The following is a 21,948-nucleotide window of genomic DNA, read 5'->3' as shown; positions in this document are numbered from 1 at the left end:
ACAACCACACTGGGGGTTAATAACACAACCACATTGGGGGTTAATAACACAACCACACTGGGGGTTAATAACACAACCACACTGGGGGTTAATAACACAACCACACTGGGGGTTAATAACACAACCACACTGGGTTAATAACACAACCACACTGGGGGTTAATAACACAACCACACTGGGGGTTAATAACACAACCACACTGGGTTAATAACACAACCACACTGGGGTAATAACACAACCACACTGGAGGTTAATAACACAACCACACTGGGTTAATAACACAACCACACTGGGGGTTAATAACACAACCACACTGGGGGTTAATAACACAACCACACTGGGGGTTAATAACACAACCACACTGGAGGTGAATAACACAACCACACTGGGGGTTAATAACACAACCACACTGGAGGTGAATAACACAACCACACTGGGGGTTAATAACACAACCACACTGGGTTAATAACACAACCACACTGGGGGTTAATAACACAACCACACTGGGGGTTAATAACACACCCACTGGGTTAATAACACAACCACACTGGGGGTTAATAACACAACCACACTGGGGGTTAATAACACAACCACACTGGGGGTTAATAACACAACGACACTGGGTTAATAACACAACCACACTGGGTTAATAACACAACCACACTGGGGGTTAATAACGCAACCACACTGGGGGTTAATAACACAACCACACTGGGGGTTAATAACACAACGACACTGGGTTAATAACACAACCACACTGGGGGTTAATAACACAACCACATTGGGGGTTAATAACACAACCACACTGGGGGTTAATAACACAACCACACTGGGGGTTAATAACACAACCACACTGGGGGTTAATAACACAACCACACTGGGTTAATAACACAACCACACTGGGGGTTAATAACACAACCACACTGGGGGTTAATAACACAACCACACTGGGTTAATAACACAACCACACTGGGGTAATAACACAACCACACTGGGGGTTAATAACACAACCACACTGGAGGTGAATAACACAACCACACTGGGGGTTAATAACACAACCACACTGGGTTAATAACACAACCACACTGGGGGTTAATAACACAACCACACTGGGGGTTAATAACACACCCACTGGGTTAATAACACAACCACACTGGGGGTTAATAACACAACCACACTGGGGGTTAATAACACAACCACACTGGGGGTTAATAACACAACGACACTGGGTTAATAACACAACCACACTGGGTTAATAACACAACCACACTGGGGGTTAATAACGCAACCACACTGGGGGTTAATAACACAACCACACTGGGGGGTAATAACACAACCACACTGGGGGGTAATAACACAACCACACTGGGGGGTAATAACACAACCACACTGGGGGTTAATAACACAACCACACTGGGGGTTAATAACACAACCACACTGGGTTAATAACACAACCACACTGGGGGGTAATAACACAACCACACTGGAGGTTAATAACACAACCACACTGGAGGTTAATAACACAACCCCACTGGAGGTTAATAACACAACCACACTGGAGGTTAATAACACAACCACACTGGGGGTTAATAACACAACCACACTGGGGGTTAATAACACAACCACACTGGGGGTTAATAACACAACCACACTGGGGGTTAATAACACAACCACACTGGGGGTTAATAACACAACCACACTGGGGGTTAATAACACACTAAGACTGCTGTGCTACCTGAGAATGAGTGTTGTGTTCCTTCACTGGACAGCTCACTGGTTCCTCCTATAGCCAGAATCCCCTCCTTCCTGTTGATGGCCTTCCGGAAGCTCTTAGCTATGTCATCACCCTTCAGCTCCTTGGCGATCTGTATAAACACATGTTATACATGTCACATGTCTGATAGGACGACCTCAACACCAGACCATGAGTCTGTCTCATGGCTGATAGGACGACCTCATCACCAGACCATGAGCCTGTCTCATGTCTGATAGGATGACCTCATCACCAGACCGTGAGCCTGTCTCATGTCTGATAGGACGACCTCATCACCAGACTATGAGCCTGTGTCATGTCTGATAGGACGACCTCATCACCTGACCGTGAGCCTGTCTCATGTCTGATAGGACGACCTCATCACCAGACCATGAGCCTGTCTCACCCTGGTCACCCTCTTCACATTTATGTGGTCACCCTCTTCAGATTTATGTGGTCACCCTCTTCAGATTTATGTGGTCACCCTCTCTTCACATTTCTGTGGTCACCCTCTCTTCACATTTCTGTGGTCACCCTCTCTTCACATTTCTGTGGTCACCCTCTTCACACTTCTGTGGTCACCCCCTTCACATTTCTCACTGTCAATCGTGAATCATAATTCTTCCAGTTTTACAGTTTAAAATCCCATCTGCGTTATTCCGTGTATATTCAGTTCTGTTATTTTCAATAATATCATCAAATATTTCAGCTCTGATCTAATTGGATGAAACCAGCACCATTCACCAGAGTAGCCTGTTCTCTACGAGTAGAACAGAGACTGAAGAATTCTGCACATGCACAGAGGCTTCAGGACCTTAGCTGTCGGGAACAGGGATCCAGAAATGTTGGATCGGAAATCACTCTGAAAAAACTAATGCAAATGCAAACAAATGACTATAAGTCCTTCCCATGTACCCTGGCTGCTTGCAACACTGACAGCCTATAAGACATTGTGTGTGTGTGTGTGTGTGTGTGTGTGTGTGTGTGTGTGTGTGTGTGTGTGTGTGTGTGTGTGTGTGTGTGTGTGTGTGAGCCAGTGCGTGTGTGTGTGTGTGTGTGTGTGTGTGTCTGTCTGTCTGTCTGTCTGTGTGTTTGGAGGTAATCATATTAAGTGGTCCGATGTAAGGACTCAGTCCAAGATGGCAGCCTGCCAGACATCAGATCCTGACTCATCATGCCCAACAGAATGGAAGCTGTTTAGTGACTCATCATGACCAACAGAATGGAAGCTGTTTAGTGACTCATCATGACCAACAGAATGGAAGCTGTTTAGTGACTCATCATGACCAACAGAATGGAAGCTGTTTAGTGACTCAACATGACCAACAGAATGGAAGCTGTTTAGTGACTCATCATGACCAACAGAATGGAAGCTGTTTAGTGACTCATCATGACCAACAGAATGGAAGCTGTTTAGTGACTCATCATGACCAACAGAATGGAAGCTGTTTAGTGACTCATCATGCCCAACAGAATGGAAGCTGTTTAGTGACTCATCATGACCAACAGAATGGAAGCTGTTTAGTGACTCATCATGCCCAACAGAATGGAAGCTGTTTAGAGTGCAGACTCAGAAACAACCTTTTACTAAGCCCTATGCAGACTTAGGGTCCCATCCATAAACAACCCTTAGACCGTAGCCCCGGGGCACTTCTCCCTTTCCCCTTCCCATTGCCCTAGCCCTAAGCCTCTAGCCTTTTCCAACTCTTCAAAGCTGATGTGATGTGATGTGATGTGTGTGTGTGTGTGCGTGCGTGCGTGCGTGTGTGCGTGTGTTTGTGTGTGGACTCACCGAAAGGAACTCGTCGAAGCTGATCTGGTTGTCTTTGTTGCGGTCCAGTTTTTTTATGATCTCTCTGACCTTGTATCCCGGCAACGGTAGGTTAGCTTCTTTAAACAGGTCAGTCAGCTCCAAGTCACAGATAAAACCGTTACTGTTAGTATCTGGAGAGAGAGGGGAGATAGGGAGGGAGAAGAGAGGGAGGGAGGGAGAAGAGAGGGAGGGAGGGAGAAAGGTAGGAGAGAGGGAGAGAGGGGGGAGAGAGGGAGGGAGAGACAGAGAGGGGGGAGAGAGGGAGAGAGGGGGGAGAGAGGGAGAGAGGGAGGGAGAGACAGAGAGGGGGGAGAGACAGAGGGGGGAGAGACAGAGAGGGAGAAGAGAGGGAGGGAGGGAGAAAGGTAGGAGAGGGAGAGAGGGGGGAGAGAGGGAGAGAGGGGGGAGAAAGGGAGAGGAGGAGGGAGAGAGAGGGGGAGAGAGGGAGGGAGAGACAGAGAGGGGGGAGAGACAGAGGAGGGAGAGAAGAGGGAGGGAGGGAGGGAGGGAGGGAGGGAGGGAGGGAGGGAGGGAGGGAGGGAGGGAGGGAGGGAGGGAGGGAGGGAGGGAGGGAGAGGGAGAGAGGGAGGGAGGGAGGGAGAGAGGGAGAGAGGGAGAGAGGGCAGAGAGGGAGAGAGAGAGGGGTAGAGGGAGAGAGGGAGGGAGAGAGAGAGGGAGAAAGGGGGAGAGGGAGGGAAAGGGGGAGAGGGAGGGAGAGAGAGAGGGAGAAAGGGGGAGAGGGAGGGAGAGAGAGAGGGAGAGAGGGGGAGAGGGAGGGAGAGAGAGAGGGAGAGAGGGGGAGAGGGAGGGAGAGAGAGAGGGAGAAAGGGAGAGAGGGAGAAAGGGAGAGAGGGATGGAGAGAGAGAGGGAGAAAGGGAGAGAGTGGGGAGGGAGAGAGGGAGAAAGGGAGAGAGGGGGGGAGAGGGAGAGAGAGGGAGAGAGGGGGAGAGAGAGAGGCAGGAAAGGGGGAGAGGGAGAAAGAGAGAAATGGACAGAAAGGTGTGGAGAGCAGTTGTGTTGTTATGTACAGTTGAAGTCAGAAGTTTACATACACTTATGTTGGGAGTCATTAAAACTTGTTTTTCAACCACTCCACAAATGTCTTGTTAACAAACTATAGCTTTGGCAAGTCTGTTAGGACATCTACTTTGTGCATGACACAAGTAACAGATTATTTAATTTATAATCCACTGTATCACAATTCCAGTGGGTCAAAAGATTACATACACTAAGTTGACTGTGCATTTAAGGAGCTTTACGGCTTTAGAAGATTCTGATAGGCTAATTGACATCATTTTAGTCAATTGGAGGTGTACCTGTGGATAAATGTCAAGGCCTACCTTTAAACTCAGTGCCTCCTTGCTTGACATCATGGGAAAATCAAAAGAAATCAGCCAAGACATTAGAAAAAAAATTGTAGACCTCAACAAGTCTGGTTCATTCTTGGGAGCAATGTCCAAATACCTGCAGGTACCACGTTCATCTGTACAAATAATAGTACGCAAGTATAAACACCATGGGACCACGCAGCCATCATACTGCTCAGGAAGGAGATGCATTCTGTCTCCTAGAGATGAACGTACTTTCGTGCGAAAAGTGCAAATCAATCCCAGAAGAACAGCCAAAGACCCTGTGAAGATGCTGGAGGAAACAGGTACAAAAGTATCTATATCCACAGTAAAACGAGTCTTATATCGACATAACCTGAAAGGCCATTCAGCAAGGAAGAAGCCACTGCTCCAAAACCACCATAAAAAAAGCCAGACTACGGTTTGCAAAATGCACATGGGGACAAAGATTGTACTTCTTGGAGAAATGTCCTCTGGTCTGATGAAACAAAAATGTATCTGTTTGGCCATGATGACCATTGTTATGTTTGGAGGAAAAAGGGGGAGGCTTGCAAGCCTAAGAATACCATCCCAACCGTGAAGCACGGGGGTGGCAGCATCATGTTGTGGGGTGCTCAGCTGCAGGAGGGACTGGTGCACTTCACAAAATAGATGGCATCATGAGGGAGAAAAATATGTGGATATATTGAAGCAACATCTCAAGACATCAGTCAAGAAGTTAAAGCTTGGTTGCAAATGGGTCTTCCAAATGGACAATGACCCCAAGCATACTTCCAAAGTTGTGGCAAAATGGCTTCAGGACAACAAAGTCAAGGTATTGGAGTGGCCATCACAAAGCCCTGACCTCAATCCTATTGAAAATTTGTGGGCAGAACTGAAAAAGCTTGTGTGAGCAAGGAGGCCTACAAACCTGACTCAGTTACACCAGCTCTGTGAGGAGGAATGGGCCAAGATTCACCCAACTTATTGTGGGAAGCTTGTGGAAGGCTACCTGAAATGTTTGACCCAAGTTAAACAATTTAAAGGCAATGCTACCAAATACTAATTGAGTGTATGAAAACTTCTGATCCACTAGGAATGTGATGAATGAAATAAAATCTGAAATTAATCACTCTCTACTATTATTCTGACATCTCACATTCTTAAAATAAAGTGGTGATCCTAACTGACCTAAATCAGAGCATTTTTACTATGATTAAATGTCAGTAATTGTGAAATACTGAGTTTAAATGTATTTGGTTAATGTATGTAAACGTCTGACTTCAACTGTAAATAACATTGTGATCAGAGGGAAGATTTGACAATCTTGTGACAGACTGGATCACTTGCAGTCTGTTTCCACGAGGAAAACACCTCACACTGAATACATTGTATATGCACATATACATTAAACACTATCTATACAAAGGTATGACACCCCTTCAAATTAGTGGATTGAGCTATTTCAGCCACACCCGTTGCTGACAGGTGTATAAAATCGAACACACAGCCATGCAATCTCCATAGACAAAGATTGGCAGTAGAATCTCCTTACTGAAAAGCTCTGTGACTTCAACGTGGGACCGTCGTTGGATGCCACCTTTGCAACAAGTCAGTTCGTAGAATTTCTTCCCTACTAGAGCTTCCCCGGTCAACTGTTAGTGCTGTTATTGTAAAGTAGAAACATCTTGGAGCAACAACGGCTCAGCCGCAAAGTGGTAGGCCACACAAGCTCACAGAACGGGACCACCGAGTGCTGAAGCACGTAGCGCATAAAAATAATTTGTCCTCGGTTGCAACACTCCCTTCCAACCTGCCTCTGGAAGCAATGTCAGCAGAAGGACTGTTCGTCGGGAGCTTCATGAAATGGGTTTCCATGGCCGAGCAGCAGCACACAAGCCTAAGATCACCATGCACAATGCCAAGCATCGGCTGGAGTGTATGTAAAGCTCGCCGCCATTGGAACAGTGGAAACGCGTTCTCTGGAGTGATGAATCACGCTTTACAATCTGGCAGTCCCACGGACGAATCTGGGTTTGGAGGATGCCAGGAGAACGCTACCTGCCCCAATGCATAGTGGCAACTGTAAAGTTTGGTGGAGGAGACATAATGGTCTGGGGCTGTTTTTCATGCTTCGGGCCCCTTAGTTCCAGTGAAGGGAAATCTTAACGCTACAGCATACAATGACATTCTAGACGATTCTGTGCTTCCTACTTTATGGCAACAGTTTGGGGAAGGCCCTTTCCTGTTTCAGCATGACAATGCCTCTGTGCACAAAGCCAGGTCCATACAGAAATGGTTTGTCAAGTTCGGTGTGGAAGAACTTGACTGGCCTGCACAGAGCCCTGACCTCAACACTATCAAACACCTTTGGGATGAATTGGAACGCCGACTGCGAGCCGGGCCTAATCACCCCCAACATCAGTGCCCGACCTCACTAATGCTCTTGTCGCTGAATAGAAGCAAGTCCCCCACAGCAATGTTTCAACATCTAGTGGAAAGCCTTCCCAGAAGAGTGGAGGCTGTTATAGCAGCAAAGGGGGGGACCAACTCCATATTAATGGCCATGATTTTGGAATGAGATGTTCGACGAACAGGTGTCCACATACTTTCGGTCATGTAGTGTATTGAATGCACTCACCAACTTTCTGGAAGGCCTCTCTGAGCTCCTCCATCTCATCTTTAGGTATCTTTCCCGCCATCTCCTCTGATCACACTGAGTCTGGAGAGCAGGAGAGAGAGAGAGAGGGAGAGAGAAAATGAGAGAAGAGAGAGGGGGGTTATAGAGCGTGGGGGATGATGAAAGGAAAAGAGAGTATCCTCTGTGAACAATGTAAAACACCAAATAATGCACGCAGAGCAGAATTAGGCCGATACCCACTAATAATCAAAATCCAGAAAAGAGACGTTCAATTCTACAACCACCTAAAAGGAAGCGATTCACAAACCTTCCATAACAAAGCCATCACCTACAGAGAGATGAACCTGGAGAAGAGTCCCCTAAGCAAGCTGGTCCAGGGGCTCTGTTCACAAACACAAACACACCCCACAGAGCCCCAGGACAGCATCACAATTAGACCCAAACAAATCATGAGAAAAATAAACTATAATTACTTGACACATTGGAAAGTATTAATTAACAAAAAAAACAGAGTAAACTAGAATGCTATTTGGCCCTAAACAGAGAGTACACAGCGGCAGAATACCTGACCACTGTGACTGACCCTAAACAGAGAGTACACAGTGGCAGAATACCTGACCACGGTGACTGACCCAAACTTAAGGAAAGCTTTGACTATGTACAGACTCAGTGAGCATAGCCTTGCTATTGAGAAAGGCCGCCGTAGACAGACCTGGCTCTCAAGAGAAGACAGGCTATGTGCTCACTGCCCACAAAATGAGGTGGAAACTGAGCTGCACTTCCTAACCTCCTGCCAGATGTATGACCATATTAGAGACACATATTTCCCTCAGATTACACAGACACACAAAGAATTCTATCTCAAGCTTCTATCTCAAGGCCATCAGACTGTTAAACAGCCACCACTAACATTGAGTGGCTGCTGCCAACACACTGACACTGACACTGACTCAACTCCAGCCACATTAATAATGGGAATTGATGGGAAATGATGTAAATATATCACTAGCCACTTTAAACAATGCTACCTTATATAATGTTACTTACCCTACATTATTCATCTCATATGCATACGTATATACTGTACTCTATATCATCGACTGTATCCTTATGTAATACATGTATCACTAGCCACTTTAACTATGCCACTTTGTTTACATACTCATCTCATATGTATATACTGTACTCGATACCATCTACTGCATCTTGCCTATGCTGCTCTGTACCATCACTCATTCATATATCCTTATGTACATATTCTTTATCCCCTTACACTTGTGTGTATAAGACAGTAGTTTTGGAATTGTTAGCTTGATTACTTGTTGGTTATTAGTGCATTGTCGGAACTAGAAGCACAAGCATTTCGCTACACTCGCACTAACATCTGCTAACCATGTGTATGTGACAAATACATTTTGATTTGATTTGAATTAAAAGATAAACTCACATATCTATTTGGTGAAATACCACAGTGTGCAATCATTACAGCAAGATTTGTGACCTGTTGCCACAAGAAAAGTGAAAACCTATATTTATGTTTATTTATCTTCCCTTTTGTACTTTTAACTATTTGCACATCATTACAACACTGTATATATATATATATATATATGTATATATATAATTACATTTGAAATGTCTTTATTCTTTTGGAGCTTTTGTGAGCGTAATGTTTACTAAATTTGTGTACAGAATATGAGTGTATCAGTGTAGAATCAAAACTGGGCCGTTTTTGTATTTTGGCAACATATCTTCTGTGATGGCCTCACAATGTTCTCACCAAAATGCTCCCTACAACCTAATGAAACATCTGGGAACCTTTAAAGAACAGATTAGATGTGTTGTAGGAACGTTCTTGCAGCATCAGGCGAATGTTCTGGACGTGAGAACATTAGCCACTACCTAACCAATGTTCTGGGCGTGTTATGAGAACATTAGCCACTACCTAACCAATGTTCTGGACGTGAGAACATTAGCCACTACCTAACCAATGTTCTGGGCGTGTTATGAGAACATTAGCCACTACCTAACCAATGTTCTGGACGTGAGAACATATGCCACTACCTAACCAATGTTCTGGACGTGAGAATATTAGCCACTACCTAACCAATGTTCTGGACGTGTTATGAGAACATTAGCCACTACCTAACCAATGTTCTGGACGTGAGAACATTAGCCACTACCTAACCAATGTTCTGGGCGTGTTATGAGAACATTAGCCACTACCTAACCAATGTTCTGGACGTGAGAACATTAGCCACTACCTAACCAATGTTCTGGGCGTGTTATGAGAACATTAGCCACTACCTAACCAATGTTCTGGACGTGAGAACATATGCCACTACCTAACCAATGTTCTGGACGTGAGAACATTAGCCACTACCTAACCAATGTTCTGGACGTGTTATGAGAACATTAGCCACTACCTAACCAATGTTCTGGACGTGAGAACATTAGCCACTACCTAACCAATGTTCTGGACGTGAGAACATTAGCCACTACCTAACCAATGTTCTGGACGTGAGAACATTAGCCACTACCTAACCAATGTTCTGGGCGTGTTATGAGAACATTAGCCACTACCCAACCAATGTTCTGGACGTGAGAACATATGCCACTACCCAACCAATGTTCTGGACGTGAGAACATTAGCCACTACCTAACCAATGTTCTGGACGTGTTATGAGAACATTAGCCACTACCTAACCAATGTTCTGGACGTGAGAACATTAGCCACTACCTAACCAATGTTCTGGACGTGAGAACATTAGCCACTACCTAACCAATGTTCTGGACGTGAGAACATTAGCCACTACCTAACCAATGTTCTGGACGTGAGAACATTAGCCACTACCTAACCAATGTTCTGGACGTGAGAACATTAGCCACTACCTAACCAATGTTCTGGACATGAGAACATTAGCCACTACCTAACCAATGTTCTGGACGTGAGAACATTAGCCACTACCTAACCAATGTTCTGGACGTGTTATGAGAACATTAGCCACTACCTAACCAATGTTCTGGACGTGAGAACATTAGCCACTACCTAACCAATGTTCTGGACGTCAGAACATATGCCACTACCTAACCAATGTTCTGGACGTGAGAACATTAGCCACTACCTAACCAATGTTCTGGACGTGAGAACATTAGCCACTACCTAACCAATGTTCTGGACGTGAGAACATTAGCCACTACCTAACCAATGTTCTGGACGTGAGAACATTAGCCACTACCTAACCAATGTTCTGGACGTGAGAACATTAGCCACTACCTAACCAATGTTCTGGACGTGAGAACATTAGCCACTACCTAACCAATGTTCTGGACGTGAGAACATTAGCCACTACCTAACCAATGTTCTGGACGTGAGAACATTAGCCACTACCTAACCAATGTTCTGGACGTGAGAACATTAGCCACTACCTAACCAATGTTCTGGACGTGAGAACATTAGCCACTACCTAACCAATGTTCTGGACGTGAGAACATTAGCCACTACCTAACCAATGTTCTGGACGTGAGAACATTAGCCACTACCTAACCAATGTTCTGGGCGTGTTATGAGAACATTAGCCACTACCTAACCAATGTTCTGGACGTGAGAACATTAGCCACTACCTAACCAATGTTCTGGGCGTGTTATGAGAACATTAGCCACTACCTAACCAATGTTTTGGACGTGAGAACATTAGCCACTACCTAACCAATGTTCTGGACGTGAGAACATTAGCCACTACCTAACCAATGTTCTGGGCGTGTTATGAGAACATTAGCCACTACCTAACCAATGTTTTGGACGTGAGAACATTAGCCACTACCTAACCAATGTTCTGGACGTGAGAACATTAGCCACTACCTAACCAATGTTTTGGACGTGAGAACATTAGCCACTACCTAACCAATGTTCTGGGCGTGTTATGAGAACATTAGCCACTACCTAACCAATGTTCTGGGCGTGTTATGAGAACATTAGCCACTACCTAACCAATGTTCTGGGCGTGTTATGAGAACATTAGCCACTACCTAACCAATGTTCTGGACGTGAGAACATTAGCCACTACCTAACCAATGTTCTGGACGTGAGAACATTAGCCACTACCTAACCAATGTTCTGGACGTGAGAACATTAGCCACTACCTAACCAATGTTCTGGACGTGAGAACATTAGCCACTACCTAACCAATGTTCTGGACGTGAGAACATTAGCCACTACCTAACCAATGTTCTGGACGTGAGAACATTAGCCACTACCTAACCAATGTTCTGGACGTGAGAACATTAGCCACTACCTAACCAATGTTCTGGACGTGAGAACATTAGCCACTACCTAACCAATGTTCTGGGCGTGTTATGAGAACATTAGCCACTACCTAACCAATGTTCTGGACGTGAGAACATTAGCCACTACCTAACCAATGTTCTGGACGTGAGAACATTAGCCACTACCTAACCAATGTTCTGGACGTGAGAACATTAGCCACTACCTAACCAATGTTCTGGACGTGAGAACATTAGCCACTACCTAACCAATGTTCTGGGAACTTGCTGGGAAAACATAACTTGTAGATTGTGTAATTACATTACCTGGAAACTTAATGAGAACTTTTGGGGAACGTTCGTTCTGTGGTGATTGTTACCGAAGTTGTACACAACATTGTAATCAATGTTAGGAGAACATTTCAAGGATATTTAATTAAAAAACGTTTTATTTTATTTTATATAATATTTTGTAATCAAAAACATTCTCTGAATGATGCTATCATCCTAATGTTAAATAAAACCCTAATGGGAATGTTAGATAACGTTCTGGGAATGTTCCCGGTTTGCTGGGACTGTTCCTTCACTCTGACATCTTACTGAGACAGGAGGTTAGAGTGGAGGAGACAGGAGGTTAGAGTGGAGGAGACAGGAGGTTAGAGTGGAGGAGACAGGAGGTTAGAGTGAAGGAGACAGGAGGTTAGAGTGAAGGAGACAGGAGGTTAGAGTGGAGGAGACAGGAGGTTAGAGTGGAGGAGACAGGAGGTTAGAGTGGAGCGAAGTCTGCTTGGAGGACCTGTGGTTTAAGGTATAGTGGCTAGGAAATAGGATGTAGTGGCTAGGAAATAGGATGTAGTGGCTAGGAAATAGGATGTACTGTCTAGGAAATAGGGTGCAGTCGCTAGGAAATAGGGTGTAGTGGCTAGGAAATAGGGTGTAGTGGCTAGGAAATAGGATGTAGTGGCTAGGAAATAGGATGTAGTGGCTAGGAAATAGGATGTAGTGGCTAGGAAATAGGGTGCAGTCGCTAGGAAATAGGGTGTAGTGGCTAGGAAATAGGATGTAGTGGCTAGGAAATAGGATGTAGTGGCTAGGAAATAGGGTGCAGTCGCTAGGAAATAGGGTGTAGTGGCTAGGAAATACGATGTAGTGGCTAGGAAATAGGGTGTAGTGGCTAGGAAATAGGGTGTAGTGGCAGGAAATAGGGTGTAGTGGCAGGAAATAGGATGTAGTGGCTAGGAAATAGGATGTAGTGGCTAGGAAATAGGGTGTAGTGGCAGGAAATAGGATGTAGTGGCTAGGAAATAGGGTGTAGTGGCAGGAAATAGGGTGTAGTGGCAGGAAATAGGGTGTAGTGGCTAGGAAATAGGATGTAGTGGCTAGGAAATAGGGTGTAGTGGCTATGAAATAGGATGTAGTGGCTATGAAATAGGATGTAGTGGCTAGGAAATAGGGTGTAGTGTCTAGGAAATAGGGTGTGGTGGCTAGGAAATAGGGTGTAGTGGCTAGGAAATAGGGTGTATTGGCTAGGAAATAGGATGTAGTGGCTAGGAAATAGGATGTAGTGGCTAGGAAATAGGGTGTAGTGGCTATATTGTAGGAATTAGGGGTTGATTTGGAACTCAGCATATCTCTACTGCCTGTTTCAGAGCTCAGGGCTGTGCTGGGTGAGATGTAGAGATTCCTGGGTCTCGGGTTACAAACCAAAACACCAGATCACCTGCAGAGTCATTAGAGGGGGTAGGGGCTACAGCAGAACAGACAGCAGAACAAGCAGGTTCGATTTAGATTCATAGAAACTTTTCTGAGATGAGAGAAGGGGGTTGTCCTAAGGAGAAACACATGTGTTAACTTTCACCTCATACAGTTGTTCCCACATGCTTCAAGAGGGCCACCATTGTTCCTGTTCCCAAGAAAGCTAAGGTAACTGAGCTAAACGACTACCCTACCTGACACCCTAGCACTCTCTTCCGTCATCATGAAGTGCTTTGAGAGACTAGTCAAGGACCATATCACCTCCACCCTACCTGACACCCTAGACCCACTCCAATTTGCTTACCGCCCAAATAGGTCCACAGACGATGCAATCTCAACCACACTGCACACTGCCCTAACCCATCTGGACAAGAGGAATACCTATGTGAGAATGCTGTTCATCGACTACAGCTCTGCATTTAACACCATAGTGCCCTCCAAGCTCGTCATCAAGCTTGAGACCCTGGGTCTCGACCCCGCCCTGTGCAACTGGGTACTGGACTTCCTGACGGGCCGCCCCCAGGTGGTGAGGGTAGGCAACAACATCTCCACCCCGCTGATCCTCAACACTGGGGCCCCACAAGGGTGCGTTCTGAGCCCTCTCCTGTACTCCCTGTTCACCCACGACTGCGTGGCCACGCACGCCTCCAACTCAATCATCAAGTTTGCGGACGACACAACAGTGGTAGGCTTGATTACCAACAACGACGAGACGGCCTACAGGGAGGAGGTGAGGGCCCTCGGAGTGTGGTGTCAGGAAAATAACCTCACACTCAACGTCAACAAAACTAAGGAGATGATTGTGGACTTCAGGAAACAGCAGAGGGAACACCGCCCTATCCACATCGATGGAACAGTAGTGGAGAGGGTAGTAAGTTTTAAGTTCCTCGGCGTACACATCACAGACAAACTGAATTGGTCCACCCACACAGACAGCATCGTGAAGAAGGCGCAGCAGCGCCTCTTCAACCTCAGGAGGCTGAAGAAATTCGGCTTGTCACCAAAAGCACTCACAAACTTCTACAGATGCACAATCGAGAGCATCCTGTCGGGCTGTATCACCGCCTGGTACGGCAACTGCTCCGCCCACAACCGTAAGGCTCTCCAGAGGGTAGTGAGGTCTGCACAACGCATCACCGGGGGCAAACTACCTGCCCTCCAGGACACCTACACCACCCGATGTCACAGGAAGGCCATAAAGATCATCAAGGACAACAACCACCCGAGCCACTGCCTGTTCACCCCGCTATCATCCAGAAGGCGAGGTCAGTACAGGTGCATCAAAGCTGGGACCGAGAGACTGAAAAACAGCTTCTATCTCAAGGCCATCAGACTGTTAAACAGCCACCACTAACATTGAGTGGCTGCTGCCAACACACTGACTCAACTCCAGCCACTTTAATAATGGGAATTGATGGGAAATGATGTAAAATATATCACTAGCCATTTTAAACAATGCTACCTAATATAATGTTTACATAACCTACATTACTCATCTCATATGTATACGTATATACTGTACTCTATATCATCTACTGCATCTTTATGTAATACATGTATCACTAGCCACTTTAACTATGCCACTTTGTTTACATACTCATCTCATATGTATATACTGTACTCGATACCATCTACTGTATCTTGCCTATGCCGCTCTGTGCCATCACTCATTCATATATCTTTATGTACATATTCTTTATCCCCTTACACTTGTGTCTATAAGGTAGTAGTTTGGGAATTGTTAGCTAGATTACTTGTTGGTTATTACTGCATTGTCGGAACTAGAAGCACAAGCATTTCGCTACACTCGCAATAACATCTGCTAACCATGTGTATGTGACCATTAACATCTGCTAACCATGTGTATGTGACCAATAACATCTGCTAACCATGTGTATGTGACCATTAACATCTGCTAACCATGTGTATGTGACCAATAACATCTGCTAACCATGTGTATGTGACCATTAACATCTGCTAACCATGTGTATGTGACCATTAACATCTGCTAACCATGTGTATGTGACCATTAACATCTGCTAACCATGTGACCATTAACATCTGCTAACCATGTGACCATTAACATCTGCTAACCATGTGTATGTGACCATTAACATCTGCTAACCATGTGTATGTGACCAATAACATCTGCTAACCATGTGTATGTGACCATTAACATCTGCTAACCATGTGTATGTGACCATTAACATCTGCTAACCATGTGTATGTGACCATTAACATCTGCTAACCATGTGACCATTAACATCTGCTAACCATGTGACCATTAACATCTGCTAACCATGTGTATGTGACCATTAACATCTGCTAACCATGTGTATGTGACCAATAACATCTGCTAACCATGTGTATGTGACCAATAACATCTGCTAACCATGTGACCATTAACATCTGCTAACCATGTGACCATTAACATCTGCTAACCATGTGACCATTAACATCTGCTAACCATGTGACCAATACAATGGGATTTGATCTGAACACAGCACATTGTCCAGTGTTCAGTTTTCAGAGTAACTGTGGTTTATGGACCTATATTTTTGTTTATGTCATGTATTTTCATAAAGTTATATTTTAATGATAGCATTCAACCATATAATCATTTGGTAAACGCCACAGGCCTTTAAAAATGAAAGAATTCAACAACCATGTCTCTGTCACTAACAAATACAGTCATGGGTGGTGACTCTACAATTCACTTGAAAAGAAAGGGAAATATAACATCACAGTGTTAAAACTACACACCAAATGACTTCCTGTACAGTGTATGTGTTTAGCACGAATAGGAGGTAACTCTAGACCAAAACTAGTGTTAACCCCTTCCACAGCCTTTATGTTTTCAACATACTTGATACACACGATTATATTTTGCATGTTCAACTATACAGTAATAAAAACTGAAAAACATCTTCAAGGCCATCAGACTGTTAAATAACCATCACTAACTGAGAGAGGCTGCTGCCATACATACAGACTTGCTATCATCGGCCACTTTAATAAATGGAACACTAGTCACTTTAATAATATTTATCCTGCATTACTCATCTCATATGTATTCTATACTATCTATTTCATCTTAAGCTATATTGGGGCGGCAGGGTAGCCTAGTGGTTAGAGCGTTGGACTAGTAACCGAAAGGTTGCAAGTTCAAACCCCCGAGCTGACAAGGTACAAATCTGTCCTTCTGCCCCTGAACAGGCAGTTAACCCACTGTTCCTAGGCAGATTTGTGTGTATTAGATTTGTGTGTATTAGGTAGTTGTTGGGGAATTGTTAGATTACTTGTTAGATATTACTGCACTGCTAACCATGTGTATGTGACCCATAACATCTGCTAACCATGTGTATGTGACCATTAACATCTGCTAACCATGTGTATGTGACCAATAACATCTGCTAACCATGTGTATGTGACCATTAACATCTGCTAACCATGTGTATGTGACCATTAACATCTGCTAACCATGTGTATGTGACCAATAACATCTGCTAACCATGTGACCAATAACATCTGCTAACCATGTGACCAATGACATCTGCTAACCATGTGACCAATAACATCTGCTGACCATGTGTATGTGACCAATAACATCTGCTAACCATGTGACCATTAACATCTACTAATCATGTGTATGTGACCAATAACATCTGCTAACCATGTGACCAATAACATCTGCTAACCATGTGTATGTGACCAATAACATCTGCTAATCATATGTATGTGACCAATAACATCTGCTAACCATGTGACCATTAACATCTGCTAACCATGTGACCAATAACATCTGCTAACCATGTGACCAATAACATCTGCTAACCATGTGTATGTGACCAATAACATCTGCTAACCATGTGACCAATAACATCTGCTAACCATGTGTATGTGACCAATAACGGCTCATTGCTTTCCATGTCTGTGTCAATTACCAGTTCATCAGACTATTCTCTCATCATTGATTTCATTTACTTATTGAAGCCATTTGAGATGTTTCTGTGTAGTTATCTAATGTTGGTGAGGAATGTTACTTCTTAATCACTATGATAAATACAATGGTTTTCTTGAGTGTACTTTTAAAAGAGATTTACTTCAGAAAATCAGTCACCGAGCCAGACAGAGGATAGCAGGAAGATTGGAATGCTGTGAACCAACAGGTTGTGAGTTCAAATCCCACGTGAGGACATGTTGAATATTAATTGCTGTGTAAATGAACATGCACAATGTCAACGTGTGTTAAATATGTACTGTCGGTTAAAAATATTAGATGCTAAAAGCACTGTGTTTGTAACTAATTCCACAGCCTTTTTCAAAAGTAAGATACAATCATTTCTAGTTGAATGAACATGTGAGACAATTTGAGCGAAACACATCCTTTAAGTTGACTGAATTTCTTCAAACATTGGAGCTAAATGTTGACCAACTAAAAAAGTTGAGAAAAACAACAACAAAAAAGTCTGTGGAACCAGTTACTGAATCATATTTAGATGAAAAGTCTGTGGAACCAGTTACTGAATCATATTTAGATGAAAAGTCTGTGGAACCAGTTACTGAATCATATTTAGATGAAAAGTCTGTGGAACCAGTTACTGAATCATATTTAGATGAAAAGTCTGTGGAACCAGTTACTGAATCATATTTAGATGAAAAGTCTGTGGAACCAGTTACTGAATCATAATTAGTTGAAACAACTAGATGTTTTAAAGTGTGGATCGAAAGAGCACTGTGAGAGTTACCCCATAACGTTACATTAATAATACAGGCAAGTGTAATGTAGTGGTACTTTAACACTCAAAATGTAACAATATAATCAACTACTTTATACACTCTGTAGAGTGTAGCCATGTCATCTAGTATTACAGTATTAAGTATTATAGTATTAAAATAGTATAGTATTAAGTATTATAGTATTAAGTATTGTAGTTTGAAATATTATAGTATTAAGTATTATAGTATTAATTATTATAGTATTAAGTATTATAGTATCATAGTATTAAAATATTATAGTATTATAGTATTAAAATATTATAGTATTAAGTATTATAGTATTACAGTATTAAAATATTATAGTATTATAGTATTAAGTATTATAGTATTATAGTATTAAGTATTATAGTATTAAAATATTATAGTATTAAGTATTATAGTATTACAGTATTAAAATATTATAGTATTATAGTATTAAGTATTATAGTATTATAGTATTAAGTATTATAGTATTAAGTATTATAGTATTAAAATATTATAGTATTATAGTATTACGTATTATAATATTATAGTATTAAACTATTATAGTATTATAGAATTAAAATATTATAGTATTAAAATATTATAGTATTAAAATATTATAGTATTAACATATTATAGTATTATAATATTATAGTATTAAAGTATTATAGTATTAAAGTATTAATGTATTATAGTATTAAAGTATTATAGTATTATAGTATTAAAGTATTATAGTATTATAGTATTAAAATATTATAGTATTATAGTATTATAGTATTAAAGTATTATAGTATTATAGTATTAAAGTATTAATGTATTAAAGCATTATAGTATTAAAGCATTATAATATTATAGTATCAAAGTATTATAATATTAAGTATTGAAGTATTATAGTATTTTAGTATTAAAATATTATAGTATTATAGTATTAAAGTATTAATGTATTAAAGCATTATAGTATTAAAGCATTATAATATTATAGTATTAAGTATTAATGTATTATAGTATCAACGTATTATAGTATCAAAGTATTATAGTATTAAAGTGTTATATTATTATAGTATTAAGTATTATAGTATTATAGTATTAAAGTGTTATATTATTATAGTATTAAGTATTAAAGCATTATAGTATTAAAGTGTTATAGTATTATAGTATTAACATATTATAGTATTAAAGTATTATAGTATTAAAGTATTAATGTATTATAGTATTAAAGTATTATAGTACCAAAGTAGTATAGTATTAAAGTATTAACGCATTATAGTATTAAGTATTAAAGTATTATAGTATTAAGTATTAAAGTATTATAGTATTAAGTATTAAAGTATTATAGTATTAAAGTATTATAGTATTATAGTATTAAAGTGTTATAGTATTAAGTATTATAGTATTAAGTATTAAAGTATTATAGTATTAAAGTGTTATAGTATTAAAGTATTATAGTATTAAAGTGTTACTGTATTAAAGCATTATAATATTATAGTATTAAGTATTAATGTATTATAGTATTAAAGTATTATAGTATCAAAGTATTATAGTATTAAAGTGTTATAGTATTATAGTATTAAGTATTATAGTATTATAGTATTAAAGTGTTATAGTATTAAAGTGTTATAGTATTAAGTATTAAAGTATTATAGTATTAAAGTGTTATAGTATTAAGTATTAAAGTACTATAGTATTAAAGTGTTATAGTATTAAGTATTAAAGTATTATAGTATTAAAGTGTTATAGTATTAAGTATTAAAGTACTATAGTATTAAAGTATTATAGTATCAAAGTGTTATAGTATTAAGTATTAAAGTACTATAGTATTAAAGTATTATAGTATCAAAGTATTATAGTATTAAAGTGTTATAGTATTATAGTATTAAAGTGTTAACTATTTAAGGGTTGATTTAAAGGGATATTTTGGAATTGTGGCAATAAGGCCCTTTACCTACTTAGAGTCAGTTAAACTTGTGGATACCATGTGTTTATCTACTTAGAGTCAGTTAAACTTGTGGATACCATGTGTTTATCTACTTAGAGTCAGATGAACTTGTGGATACCATGTGTTTATCTACTTAGAGTCAGTTGAACTTGTGGATACCATGTGTTTATCTACTTAGAGTCAGTTGAACTTGTGGATACCATGTGTTTATCTACTTAGAGTCAGTTGAACTTGTGGATACCAAGTGTTTATCTACTTAGAGTCAGATGAACTTGTGGATACCAAGTGTTTACCTACTTAGAGTCAGTTAAACTTGTGGATACCAAGTGTTTACCTACTTAGAGTCAGTTGAACTTGTGGTCCTGTTCAGCCTGAAGGGTCCCACTTGCGTCGCCTCCTCACCTGGCTCTTGAGGTGGTGCGGTCGGCTAAGACACTTCAAGGAGGGCGGTCCTGAGCAGTGGTGTAAAGTACTTCAGTACAAATACTTTAAACAACTGCGTCATTTTTCTGGGTATCTGGCCTTTACTTCACTATTTATATTTTTGACAACTTTTACTTTACCTTCACTACATTCCTGAAGAAAACATTGTACTTTTTACTCCATATATTTTCCTGCTTAGCAGGACAGGAAGATGGTCCAATTCACACACCTATCAAGAGAACATCCCTGGTCATCCCTACTGCCTCTGATCTGGAGGACTCATTAAACAGAGAACATCCCTGGTCATCCCTACTGCCTCTGATCTGGAGGACTCATTAAACAGAGAACATCCCTGGTCATCCCTACTGCCTCTGATCTGGAGGACTCACTAAACAGAGAACATCCCTGGTCATCCCTACTGCCTCTGATCTGGAGGACTCACTAAACAGAGAACATCCCTGGTCATCCCTACTGCCTCTGATCTGGAGGACTCACTAAACAGAGAACATCCCTGGTCATCCCTACTGCCTCTGATCTGGAGGACTCACTAAACATCCCTACTGCCTCTGATCTGGCAGACTCACTAAACAGAGAACATCCCTGGTCATCCCTACTGCCTCTGATCTGGAGGACTCATTAAACAGAGAACATCCCTGGTCATCCCTACTGCCTCTGATCTGGAGGACTCACTAAACAGAGAACATCCCTGGTCATCCCTACTGCCTCTGATCTGGAGGACTCACTAAACAGAGAACATCCCTGGTCATCCCTACTGCCTCTGATCTGGAGGACTCATTAAACAGAGAACATCCCTGGTCATCCCTACTGCCTCTGATCTGGAGGACTCACTAAACAGAGAACATCCCTGGTCATCCCTACTGCCTCTGATCTGGAGGACTCACTAAACAGAGAACATCCCTGGTCATTCCTATTGCCTCTGGTCTGGCAGACTCACTAAACAGAGAACATCCCTGGTCATCCCTACTGCCTCTGGTCTGGAGGACTCACTAAACAGAGAACATCCCTGGTCATCCCTACTGCCTCTGATCTGGAGGACTCACTAAACAGAGAACATCCCTGGTCATCACTACTGCCTCTGATCTGGAGGACTCACTAAACAGAGAACATCCCTGGTCATCCCTACTGCCTCTGATCTGGAGGACTCACTAAACAGAGAACATCCCTGGTCATCCCTACTGCCTCTGATCTGGAGGACTCAGTAAACAGAGAACATCCCTGGTCATCCCTACTGCCTCTGATCTGGAGGACTCAGTAAACAGAGAACATCCCTGGTC

General features: G+C 41.8%; 1 protein-coding gene across 3 annotated transcripts in view; it reads right to left on the bottom strand.

Annotated features, from left to right (window-relative positions):
* Positions 1–21,948, bottom strand: part of LOC109886868 (plastin-3) — a 74,980-nt gene that overhangs the window by 48,551 nt on the left and 4,481 nt on the right. Inside the window, exons 2-5 of one of the 3 annotated variants that reach the window (XM_031797594.1) lie at positions 20,565–20,682; positions 7,537–7,617; positions 3,546–3,697; positions 1,736–1,865 (exon numbers count right to left, since the gene is read on the bottom strand). In XM_031797594.1, the coding sequence (XP_031653454.1) occupies positions 1,736–1,865; positions 3,546–3,697; positions 7,537–7,597 (343 nt within the window). In that variant the 5' untranslated portion in view covers positions 7,598–7,617; positions 20,565–20,682. The remainder of the gene's footprint in view (positions 1–1,735; positions 1,866–3,545; positions 3,698–7,536; positions 7,618–20,564; positions 20,683–21,948) is intronic. The other 2 variants (XM_031797593.1, XM_031797595.1) reach the window with 2 other exon arrangements.

The sequence above is a fragment of the Oncorhynchus kisutch genome, linkage group LG19 (genome assembly GCF_002021735.2).
Source record: "Oncorhynchus kisutch isolate 150728-3 linkage group LG19, Okis_V2, whole genome shotgun sequence".
Lineage (NCBI taxonomy): Eukaryota > Metazoa > Chordata > Actinopteri > Salmoniformes > Salmonidae > Oncorhynchus > Oncorhynchus kisutch.
The sequence above is the reverse complement of the archived record's forward strand: the minus strand, read 5'-3'. Positions and strand labels throughout refer to the sequence as shown.